General features: G+C 37.5%; 1 protein-coding gene across 50 annotated transcripts in view; it reads left to right on the top strand.

Annotated features, from left to right (window-relative positions):
* Positions 1 to 2,599, top strand: part of SLMAP (sarcolemma associated protein) — a 158,680-nt gene extending 156,081 nt beyond the window's left edge. For all 50 annotated transcript variants that reach the window (XM_070237326.1, XM_070237327.1, XM_070237313.1 and 47 more), the window contains one exon: positions 719 to 2,599. In XM_070237326.1, the coding sequence (XP_070093427.1) occupies positions 719 to 811 (93 nt within the window). In that variant the 3' untranslated portion in view covers positions 812 to 2,599. The remainder of the gene's footprint in view (positions 1 to 718) is intronic.
* Positions 2,600 to 13,074: the final 10,475 nt, after the last annotated feature.

The following is a 13,074-nucleotide window of genomic DNA, read 5'->3' as shown; positions in this document are numbered from 1 at the left end:
AAGCTATCAACCAAAGCAAGTTGATACTATAAAGCCCTCTGAAAGTTAACAGGGAACAGCCTATCCATGCTTGCATATTAATAGAACATATAAATTAATGATCATGTGACATTTTTACACTGGACATGGTCTTTACCAAAAGTATCAGACAGTCAGGGGTGGTCCCTAATAGCACTTCCCCATCTTGAACCCCATCTGATTTTGTCTTCTGCAGTTTCAAATTAGAGGATCAAAGCTTAGATGATTTTCTTTCTATCACCTTACCCACCAGCCCCTTATATAAAACTACTCCAACATGTGAATCTGGTTTTTATCAAGAAATAAACATTTTAGGCAGAAATATACTCCAGGCATCTGTATACATCAGTTAGTTGTAATGTATGGATACTAGAGTAAATAAAGCAGGCTGAGCCCAGAGGGTTCCTTAGAAGTCACCATTAGGTTTTAACTGTAACAAAATTGGAAACTGCCCAAGACTTTCCTGAGATGTATCAGGCTTTTTCACAGTGGTCCTCTAAAAGAGTGTCTGCTATTATGACTCTCCTCACACCTGCACTCCCTCACCACTTTTTCTTTTCTTTAAAAATTTATTCTTATGCAAAGATAAGGTTTTTCTAATGTTCTGTTAAGTATTCAGGACTCTCTGGATCCAGTGGGTTAATAGGTATGAAAAGAGAGGGGAGAATGTGATATTGACTCTTGGTTTCTTTCCACACAGAAACCCTGGCCCTGGATGCCCATGTTGGCTGCCCTGGTTGCGGTGACAGCCATCGTGCTGTACGTGCCAGGTCTGGCCAGAGCTTCTCCATGAGAACGTTTCTTGAGTCCGTACACCGTCCTCCCTCTAGAAGCTGGCATCACACTCATGCTGGGGACAAACAGAACCATTTTCTTCCTTTTTACCTCTTAAAACAGCAGAAGTGCAAGAATACAGCTGTTAGGGTCATTGCTTTAAATTATATAAAATGTATCTGTCTATAAAGAGGATATAAAATTGTGACTTGATTCTACTGTAAGCAATAATTTGCTTGCAATTTTTCATGTAATTTTTAAATTAGTCTGTTGAGATTCTGAATATTATGGTGGCCTAAAGTAGGCTTCTTGGTACACCAAATTATTTATAACATTAAATTTATGGGTATTTTACTCTGAATTCTAGTGGCCAGATAATTCATTTTTGTGATTCGATAACTACCCAAACCAAACAACCTATACATACATGGGAAGAGAGGCCCTGTGTGCTCAGTGCCTATCAGTTTGAAATATATACACATATATATATATTTTTTACATATTTACGCCATTTTTACTTGTTATAAAACCACTGAGCTGTTGGGAACAAGACTTAGAGACAACTATTTGTGTGGATTTTTTTTTTTTTAAGGAGAAATACACTTGGAAAATATTCTGTTCTAGTGATAATTTGGGGAATATGTGCACATTTGTTCAGCCTTAATGTGATTTGATGATGTGGAGGGCATCAACTTTGAAAAACTTTCCATGAGAGTGTGTATTTTCTTGAGCAAACTGAAGTATTTCTGGGAGCAAAAACAGTAATTATACAATTTCAGTGCAGTAAACCAAACTGTTGAGTCAATTGGAATGTAATTTATTAAACCTCATGTATTTAAAGAGATATTTTCTTTAAAAGCCAAGTTACTTTCTCATATACAGCATTTTAGGAAGCATGGGTTTTTTTTTTCCTATCATCTCTTCCTCTAAGCATGTTTAATTGAAGAAAGAATTAATATCTCTCTAGATAAGCTTTTACTGACTTAATTTGGTTATGATATTTCAAAGCTAATTCACGTTTGAGGTGAGCTGTTGTTACCTACCAACAAATTTCCTGGTTGGGTATGCAAATGGTTATTTTCTTTTTATTGTTGTTAATTGGGACGTTCTGTTAATGAGAAGCACTATTCCCAAGGTTAATAGTGTTCCATGCACAGTGAAGCACCTAAACACTGCTTGATATTATAAATTTAAGACACAGAAGTGAAAGTTTAGCTATGGTTTTGTGCGGCACCACAGTTATGTCAATAAAGTTTATTTAGGTCATAGAATATCCTAAAGTATCATATAGTTAAAATTTTCAGTCAATGAAGACTGGGAGGGAATGTCAGTGAATTGGCTTGGATGTTCTGTGGCAATCCACAGGCCTAGCCACATATTGAAATAGAAGTTTAGGATATAATTTGCCTTGTGCTGTTTGGCAGTCATTGTTTATACTTTAAAGGTTATATTTTAAGCTATTTGGGATTTGCTGTTGGGAGAATCACTAGATTTATGGAGGAATTAGTCACAAATGACTTGTAGAAAATACTGTCATATAGTTCATTTCATCATTTTCTGTTGCAGGAAGCCACTCCACCACAGAATGCTGATATGCCAGTGGTACCCAGTACCTCTTGTATATAGGTTATTGCAAATATTGTTCTGAAATGCTTAACTTCAGAATTACATTTTTTAAAGTAAATAATTGTTTTAAATCTATTTTGTAAAGATATAAAGTACAATAGAATTTCTCGAGTACAGATTAAACTATTTGCACTAACACACGTGATGTGCATGATTTAATAAAATAACTTTACTCTCCCTATGCATTTTTGAGTTGGATATCATTGAAATTCTTAGTGCTGACTCTACTATTGGATTGTTTTCAGTTTTTTCTTGAAATGACTCCTTATGCAACATAATATATGTTTAGTGTTCTTGGGGTTTATGAGAAAACACTGAACTGTTTCCTCCAGGTTTTATTAGCCTTTTATTTAACTTACTGCTCTAATTTTTTCCCTTTTACTATGGTTATTGTTAAAACATGACTCACTTGCCAGACAAGTCTCTTTAAATGTAAAGTCTAGTATCAATATTTACTTTATTCAAATTGAATAAATGGGTTTTCTAGTTACTGCCAGTATTTCTTAATATAAATGAGCCTATTCATAAAGCAGTACCTCCAGTTTTGTTCACTTCACTTCCAGGTTACAAAAGAGTAGGATTGTTCACTGTTAATGATAGAGTCATTAAGAAATTTTAATCATAGCAGTTAAGAATTGAACAACCCTATAATGATACATTTAAGAATTACTCAACACTGCTACATGACTGGGTCAGAAAATGAAAAGATGTGGTGTTTGAAGCTAAACAGATCCATATTGGCATCCTGGCTCTGCTTTTTATCAGCTGTGTTACCTTGGGCCAATCATTTATCTTTTCTGAGTCTATAAAATGACATCTATAAAATGGAGAGAATAATATCTGTATTTTTACTGGTAGTATGAAAGTTAAGACAATGAATGTAAAGTGGCATTTGAGAGCTAAATAAGTGTTTATGAGAATGTCATACTGGAAAAAATACTGCATACATTTAAGTTTTAGTACAGCTATTTAAAATGAAGTGATTGGGGGGCCGGCCCCGTAGCCGAGTGGTTGAGTTCGCGCGCTCTGCTTTGGCGGTCCATGGTTTTGCCGGTTCGGATCCTGGGTGTGGACATGGCACCGCTCATCAGGCCACACTGAGGCAGCGTCCCACATACCTCAACTAGAAGGACCCACAAGTAAGATATGCAACTTTGTACTGGGGGGATTTGGGTAGAAAAAGCAGGGAAAAAAAAAGATTGGCAATAGTTGTTACCTCAGGTGCCAATCTTTAAAATGAAGTGATTGACTCAACTGTTCACTTTCTAAATGTGTGAATGAGATATAACTGCAACATAATGAATCCTAAGAAAGCATTGTCACCCAGCTCTATTTGTCCCCTTCATAGTGTGTCTTTGGGAAGTAATATGCTTAGTTTGCTAATGAGCCAATTCCCTACAACAGTGTGGAATTCCTGTTGTAACTCCCTTCAGGGTCACTTTGAGTCACATGTGAAAACCAGTCACATTGCTGAATAGTCAGAGGCTTTCAACCAAAAATAGTATTGCCTAGCTTGATCTCTCACTTTAATCACCAGACTTGACCCCAAGTGACTTTTGGCTGCTGCTAGTGTTTATATCTACTATGAAAAGGATGGAAATCTCCTACCAAAGAGAAAAAACTGCATACAAATCAACTGTATTAAAAATGTGCGGCCTTGCTCCAAAAATTTCACTTCTGGAAATTTATTCTGAGAACATAATTGTGTGCACAAAATTTTAACTTCCAGGACATTTAGTGAAGCATTTTTTTCTAATCGTAATGGGTAAACAACCTAAATATCCATCAATAGGTCATTGATTAAATAAATTTAAATTGCCACCCTATGGATTACTGTGCTTGCAAAGTATGTGGGGAGATATTCATACTATATTATGTAAAAGAAAGACGTTACCAGTATAGAATAACGCTGGTTCTATAAAGAAAAAATGTAGACGTACAGAATATGTTGATAGCAGGAGGACTCAGAAAGATTTATAGCCAGGCCACAGTAGGGCCTCTGTCTGTATGATGGTGGGTCAGTTCTCTTCCCCTTTTATGATTTCTCATTTATTTTTAGTAGTAAATACATGTTGCTTTTGTAAATTTTTAAAAGGCGATTTGGTTTTGCTTAAATTAGAAACAAAAAGAATTCTGCAGAATTCCAAAGTGGTTTCCATGATTGAATGAGTAAGTAAGTTGTCAAAGTACCTACATTTAAAGGGGCTAATGTTCATTTGCACTTCTGAATTCTGGTGTGTTCATTTAAAAATCAGTCTTAGAATTTTAAACGTGTTTTTTACATATGTACATAGAATTAGAATGCTGGAGGAGGTCTTAGCAATCCATTCTCACCTTTTTGCCTGCCAGGGAGAAAATCTAAAGAATTTTTGACTCAGAGTCAGAATAATAGCTAATTATAAAGTTGAGAATTAAGATGATTCTTTCTTTTTTTTTTTTTTTTGCTACTCCACATTGTGTGTCTAGGCTTCGATGGTTTTATATCTATTCATTTAGCAAATACTTATTGAGTATCTGATACGAGGCCCTGTGCCAGGTCCTGGCAATACTCAGTTCCTAGCATCATAGAGCTTTTGGTGTAGAGAGGAAATATAGGCAAGGAAGCTGGCAATTGCAATACAATGTACTAGAGGAAGACGTGCGAGCCTATGAAACCATAGAAGAGAAGTGCATTTCCTCTCACCTTGAACCATCCAGCCATCCAAGCCAGAGACACCTGGCTGCAGAGCCAAAGGTGAGTTTCCCTTCTAGGTAGTCTGGGGAACAAGACTAGTTTCTCTGAAAGTACCAGGCTTTGCAAACCATTAAGATCTAAGATTGATTTTCCTAGAAAAGTCATTGTGATTGGAAAGCATTTTTAGGGCTTTGTGTACTGTCCTGGAGTTTTGCCCTGTTAAATGGTTTTAATTGTACCTTGCAAATAACTGGTAACTAATGAAGGATTTTTTTTTATGCCAGGGGAAAGTGTCTTAGCCAGACTGGTTATTTGAAAAACTCTCCCATTGATGGGCTGGGCCATGGATTAGATGGAACCAATAACCCCTTCCACATGGAAGCAAGTGTTCACCATATCCTACTGCATGTGTTTACAGTGCTGCTCATTCAGGAGATTAAGCAACTGTATATTTCTTACTAAAGATTAAGCATGTTTTGGTCCAGATCTGATATGATTGGTCATGCGAGGACACTGAGATAATGCCTTTGAAAAAGGCAAGAACATTGAGAATAAATAAAAGCAAAAGGGACCAGAGGATGGAGCTGTGGGAAGGGGGGAGTGCAGAAACTTGTGCTGGTTATGCTCCTGCTGTTCACGTCATCTTTTCATTTTGACCCCTTGAATTGGCCAGAGTACATCTAGGTAGCCAGACTTCATTTAACAGAGGTTCAAACTTCTACTCTATGAAATTACACCCTAAAGGGTTCTTTTATTCTAAGTTTTTATATGTTTATTTGTCCCATCATCTTGTCCAGTAGAATTTGAAGCAGGCGTGCCTCCTTGGAAGGCATTCTTTTTCCTCTTAAATGGCAGGGGTCCTTTCTTGCTAGACTGAGAACCCTTCCTCGTGGCAGGCTCTTCATGCAGACAAGGAGGGAGCACCAAAGGCACTAAAAAGTTCTACCATTTCCACTTCTTGAATCCCAGGTTTCTGCTAAAATTACTTGACTCCGTAAAATCTGCATAGTTATGCCATTCTGGTTTTGTTTGAAAACTTGCTCTGAGATAATTAGCCTGTGCTTATTTAACCCCCTCTCCCCCTGCCCTCTTGCACTTCCATAACTAACTAAGAGTTAATGTGTTTGGATAGTTTTAATCAAATTTTTATTTTCCTTAAAATGTCAGTGTATATAGAGCTAATCACATTTTCTTCTGCAAACTAAATCTGGTATAGTTTTAAAGTTATACATTCTAATTTAGCATTTAATGTAGCTAATAACATCACATTTAAAAAAAAACCCTAAGAAGAGTTTATTCAGTCAGTCATGCAACTTTGGTAAGAAAAAAAACAACTAGTATTTTAGATACTTTAGCCAAAAATTAGGTGCTATGTCCATGTGAAGCCCTCTATATCAGTGAAGAGAGTAAGTGATGTGATCGCACCTGGAGTGAATAGAACCTTCTATCTGCCTAAGTCATCTGTCTTTGAATACTTAAAATATATTTATTTTTCTGGCCTTGTTTTACAGCAAGATCTTCAAAACCTATTGTTTTAGTTATCCATTGCTGTATAACAGATTACTCCAAAGTTTATCAGCTTAAAATAGCAAATGTTCGGGGCCTGCCTTATGGCCTAGTGGTTAAGTTTGGCATGCTTTGTTTCAGTGGCCTGGGTTCAGTTCCTGGGCACAGACCTACACACTCGTCAGTGGCCATGCTATGGCAGTGACCCACATACAAAATAGAGGAAGATTGGTACAGATGTTAGCTCAGGACGAATCTTCCTCAAGCAGAAAAGAGGAGGATTGGCAACAGATGTTAGCTCAGGGTGAATCTTCCTCAGAAAAAAAATTAAATTGCAAACGTTTATTATCTCACATGGTTTCTGAGGATCCAGGAACAGCTTAGCTGGGTGGTTCTGGACCAGGATCTCATGAAGTTGCAGTCAAGCTATTGGCTGGGGCTGGAGGATTCGTTTCTAAGCTTATTCAGGTGGCTTTTAGCCTGACGCTTCAGTTCCTCACCACCTGAGCCTCTCCCTCAGGGCTGCTCAGACACAGCAGCTGGCTTCCCCCAGAGCAAGTGATTCAAGAGAAGAGCACAAAGGATAGAAGTCTTTTGAATCTCTGAAGTGACATACCATCACTCTGCCATGTTCTCTTGGTCACACAGACTGAACCCAGGTGCAGTTTGGGGGTTAACCAAGGGCATGGAAACCAAGAGGCAGCAGGGATGGTTGGGAACCAATTTGGAGCCTGGTTCCTCACCTAACTTCCCATTAGGAAACTTCTGAATTGTTGGCAGGCAGACTTGATTTTATGAAATGTATCAAAATGGGCAAACTAAAGAGACTTCTGTAAGAATTACATTCTTCCCTCGTATCACTGATATTATTGATTCCTAACAAGTTGTAGAAAGTCCAAAACAAGAGAGCACTTAGGAAATGCACTTCTTTGGATGACAAATTATCAAACTTATGCTTCCTCAAGATAACTGTCATACCTACAATTTAAATTTAGAAGGTTTTTTCAAGATTTCTCAAAGTAGATCTTTTAAAACTATGTCCTTTATCTTCAACCACTGTGGGAAAAACTAAGGGGACAGGTTTTTTTGCCCACTCTGGGCTAGGTGCACCTCTCCTCACAGCTTACCCCTCCTTCTCTGGGCTATAATTGCTAGTTCCTTCTCTGTCTTCCCCACTAGACCATAAGCTTTCTGAAGGCTGCTACTGGGGCTTTACTCTCTTTAGTATATCTAGAGTCTAGTACAGTGCCTAGCATATATTAGATGCTCAATAAATATTTATTGGCTAAAGGAAAAGTAGAATCCAAGTCTTATGGTAGACTTGAATCACTACTTTATGGTTGTTAATGATAGCCACTGGTAGATGGTGTGCCATTGGTCTGGAATAAAATCAATTTTAGTGGCAGTGAACATTCTCTTACCGTGAAGGTAAATTTTGACTATGGAGGAGGACTTTGTTTCTTACAGCTTTTTAGCCTTATTTAAAGTGTTCACTTAAACATCACAATGAGAAAAGCCAGACCTAGTTTTTACCAGTTATCAAGTATAGTCACGTGTCACTTAACAGGAATACAGGGGGATACGTTCTGAGAAATGTGTCATTAGGCAATTTCATCGGTGTTTGAACATTGTAGAGTGTACTTACACCAAATACACGAAAACTAGATGGTATAGCCTACTGCACGCAGAGGCTATATGGTACCAATCTTATGGGACCACCGTCATCTGTACAGTCCGTTGTTGACTGAGACGTCCTTGTATGGTGCATGACTGTAGAAAGGTACTGAATAAGCATTTATTTATGCCTGCCTTATTTCAGTAAGGTTTCAAGGTGTCCTACACAGATAGCTAAAATATGAAGTATCGTGGTTAAAATGAGCAGGGGAATGGGAAAAAAGAAAGTAAAAAAAGAGTGAGGATATAAAATTTAGCCAAAGGGCTGGCCTGGTGGGACGGTGGTTAAGTTTGCATGTTCCACTTCTTGGTGGCCCGAGGTTCGCCAGTTCGGATCCCAGGTGTGGACATGACACCACTTGGCACACGCCATGCTGTGGCAGGCATCCCACATATAAAGTAGAGGAATATGGGCACGGATGTTAGCTCAGGGCCAGTCTTCCTCAGCAAAAAGAGGAGGACTGGCAGTAGTTAGCTCAGGGCTAATCTTCCTCCAAAAAAATTAATTAATTAATTAGTTAAAATTGAGCCAAGACTGAGAGGAAAAAATTACTCCATGCCACCCGGCACATATGGCTAAGCTTTCTGATAACCAAACCAAAAATCATGGTCAGTTACCAAAGTCAGTGTCCACAAGATTAATAATAAATTATTGAGAACTACAAAGACTAAATCAGAATTTCTCTCAGGGCTTTTCTAAAAATGCATGCTATGTTCCACTCAATTTTGCTGTGAACCTAAAACTGCTGCCAAAAATAAAGTCTGTTTTTTTACGTGCATGCTCTATGATATAGGGGATCCTGAATATCTTCTTTTCAAAAGCATTCAAAGCAAATGAAGAAAGATTAGCACCATTTGTCAAAACTGGGACGGGTAAATGAGGACTTATTATACTATTTGCTCTACTTTTGTGTATGTTTTAAATTTCCCACAATAGATTTTTTTTTAAAGTATGTCTTGGGGCCAGCCTGGTGGTGCAGTGGTTAAGTGTGCATGTTCCGCTTCAGCGGCCTGGGGTTCGCTGGTTCAGATCCCAGGTGTGGACATGGCATCACTTGTCAGCCATGCTGTGGCAGGCTTCCCACATATAAAGCAGAGGAGGATGGGCATGGATGTTAGCTCAGGGCCAGTCTTCCTCAGCAAAAAGAGGAGGATTGGCAGCAGATGTTAGCTCAGGGCTAATCTTCCTCAAAAAAAAAAAAAATATATATATATATATGTGTGTGTGTGTATATATATATATATATATATATATAAAGTGTGTCTTAAATGTGCAGCAATCATCATACTTAATGGGATGACTTCAGTAGCATTTTTATTGAAGTTGAGAACTGGACATAATGCCCATTCTCACCCCGAATCCTCAGCTATACTGGCTAATGCTATATGACATAAGAAATGCAATATAGGGTTTGGAAAGGAAGACACACATTTGTCATTTTCAGATTTTATAATGATCTCTATAGAAAACCAAAGAGTATCTATGAACAGACTTGGTCCATCAAATTTCAAGGCTTCTAGTAAAGCTATAATGATTTAGAATATAGTATTAGGGTGGAGCCAGACAGACACATCCGTGGAACAAAAGAGCTCAGAAATCAATCCAAGCCCCCATGGAATCTTGGTACATTATAAGAGAGGTTACACTACGTTATAAACCATGGAGAAATAATTCAATAAGCAGTTTGAAGACAATTGGGTTTTCATACAGAAAAAATAAAAGCTGGTCTCTATACCTTACCCAGAAATGAATGCCAGGTGAATTAAAGATGTTAACCTATTAGGAAAAGAAGGAAGGAAGGACAGATAATTGTATGACTTTGGTATTGGTTCAACTTATGAAGGTAAAAATAAATTCAATTATATTAACATTAAAAATTTTTGTACAATGAAAAGTATTTAATAAGTTAGAAGACAAACTGGGAGATGATATTTGCAACATAGAAAACAAAGGATTAGACCCCTATGTTCATTGCAGCATTGTTCACAATAGCCAGGACTTGGAAGCAACCTAGGTGCCCATCAAGGGATGAATGGATAAAGAAGATGTGGTATATATATATACAATGGAATATCCCTCAGCCATAAGAAATGATGAAATCTGGCCATTTGTGGCAACATGGATGGAGCTTGAGGGTGTTATGCTAAGTGAAATAAGTCAGAGGGAGAAAGTCAAAAACCGTATGATCTCGTTCATAAGTAGAAGACAAGAACAGCAACAATCAATCACATAGAGACAGAGATTGGATTGGTGGTTACCAGCGGGGAAGGGGCAAGGGAGGAGGGCAAAAGAGGTGATTAGGCACATGTGTATGGTGATGGACTGTAATTAGTCTTTGGATGGTGAACACGATGCAGTCTACACAGAAGTCGAAATATAATGATGTACACTTGAAATTTATATGATGTTATAAACCAATGTTAATGCAATAAGAAAAATAAATAAATAAAGGATTAGTATCCCAAATTGATAAGTAACTACAGTCTGGTAATAAAAATCTGAAAGAAAAATGGTCAAAGGATACAAACTAGCAACTTTCAGGGAAAGAATCCAGATGGCCAATAAAATGTAAAAAGATCATTCAGGGAACTGCAAACTAAAACACCAATGAGAAACCATGTCATAAAAGTCGCTATCTTTATTTTGCTTTTTATTGTGGGGTTTTTTAAAGATATTTTAAATGCATCTTCACATTGAAAAAATTGAAGATCTGACAATGCTAAGGGTTAGCAAAGGTATAGAAAGACAGGAATTATCATTCATTGCACTTGATAGGGCCACTTGGGAGAGCAACAGAAAGTGTATAAGACTGACCAACAATCCCTCTTCTAATTATATATATTAGGGAAGCTCAGATGTGTGTGCAAAAGAAAATGTGTACAAGGATCTTTGTTCACTGAAGCATTCTATATAATAGCAAAAACTTAGAAACAACCTAAATGTCCATCAGTAAGGAAACAGGTGAATTATGGTGTGTGACTCTGTGATGGAACACTATACAACAGTGAAAATGAATGGGTTTGTATGTATCAACTCTGCCAGAGCTCAAACAATATTGAATGAAAAACAAAAATCACTCTGTTGTCTATGTAGGAAAAGTGTAACTAGTAATGGTTTAACTACTAACTTTGTATATTTGCTTCTGAAACAGTGGTGGAAGGGAAAGGAGGTTTAGAGAAGTGAAGGAGAAACAAGGAAGGCACATCAGCTTTAACTGAAATGAATGTTTATTGCTGTAAAAAATTGGTGGCACGTGTGGCAGAAATTAACATTTCTTCATTTGGGGTGACAGGTACAGGGATGTTTCCTATATTGTTTTCCGTGCTTGTATTTGAAGAAAAGAGTTCTACTGTCTTCTTTCCATTAAACAAACCATCTCTGTAAGAGTGGTATATTTTACCTGTGCAAGCTCCACTATGAGCAAAATGTTAGCTCTGGTTGGACAGGTATAGGTTGAGTAACCAAAAATCGCTCTTTATTTAGCTTCCTTACGCCTTTTTTTTTTTTTTAAAGATGTTTTAAATGCATTAATACCATCTGTTTTTGTTTGGTTGGTTAGTTGGTTTTGGTTTGGTTTGGTTTGGGTCTTTTTTGTTGAGTTCATAATAGTTTACATCGTTGTGAAATTTCAGTTGTACATTATTTCTTGTCTGTTAGCATGTAAGTGCTCCCCTTCACCACCTGTGCCCACCCCCACCCCCCTTCCCCTGGTAACCACTGAACTGTTTTCTTTGTCCATGTGTTCGTTTATATTCCACATATGAGTGAAATCATATGGTGTTTGTCTTTCTCTTTCTGGCTTATTTTGCTTAGCATAATACCCTCCAGGTCCATCCATGTTGTTGCAAATGGGATGATTTTGTCTTTTTGTGGCTGAGTAGTATTCCATTGTATATGTATATACACCATATCTTTATCCAGTCACCGGTCAATGGGCACTTGGATTGCTTCCATGTCTTGGCTATTGTGAATAGTGCTGCAATGAACATAGGGGTACACATGTTACTTTGGATTATTGATTTCAGGTTGTTTGGGCATATACCCAGCAGTGGGATAGCTGTGTCATATGGTATTTCTATTTTTAGTTTTTCGAGGAATCTCTATACTGTTTTCCATAGTGTCTGCACCAGTTTGCATTCCCACCAGTGTGTGAGGGTTCCCTTCTCTCCACACCCTCTCCGCACATTTGTTATTTTTAGTCTTAGTAATTATAGCCATCTTAACAAGTGTAAGGTGGTGTCTTAGTGTAGTTTTGATTTGCATTTCCCTGATGATTAGTGATGAACATCTTTTCATTTGCTTATTGGCCACTTGTATGTCTTCTTTGGGCAAATGTCTGTTCATATCCTCTGCCTATTTTTTGAGTGGGCTGTTTGTTTTTGTTGTTCAGTTGTGTGAGTTCCTTGTATATTATGGAGATTAACCCCTTGTTGGATACATGATTTGCAAATATTTTCTCCCAATTGGTAGGTTGTCTTTTTGTTTGATCCTGGTTTCTTTTGTCTTGCAGAAGCTCTTTAGTCTGATGAACTCCCACTTGTTTATTTTTTCTTTTGTTTCCCTTTTCTGAAAAGACGTGGTATTTGAAAAGATCCTTTTAAATTCGATGTTAAAGAGTGTACTACCTATATTATCTTCCAGGAGTTTTATGGTTTCAGGGCTTACCTTCAAGTCTTTGAGTTTTAAGTTTAAGTTTTATTTTTGTTTATGGTGTGAGATAATGGTCTACTTTCATTCTTTTGCAAGTGGTTGTCCAGATTTTCCAGCACCACTTATTGAAGAAACTATCCCTTCTCCATTG

Source organism: Equus caballus, chromosome 16 (assembly GCF_041296265.1).
Source record: "Equus caballus isolate H_3958 breed thoroughbred chromosome 16, TB-T2T, whole genome shotgun sequence".
NCBI lineage: Eukaryota > Metazoa > Chordata > Mammalia > Perissodactyla > Equidae > Equus > Equus caballus.
The sequence above is the reverse complement of the archived record's forward strand: the minus strand, read 5'-3'. Positions and strand labels throughout refer to the sequence as shown.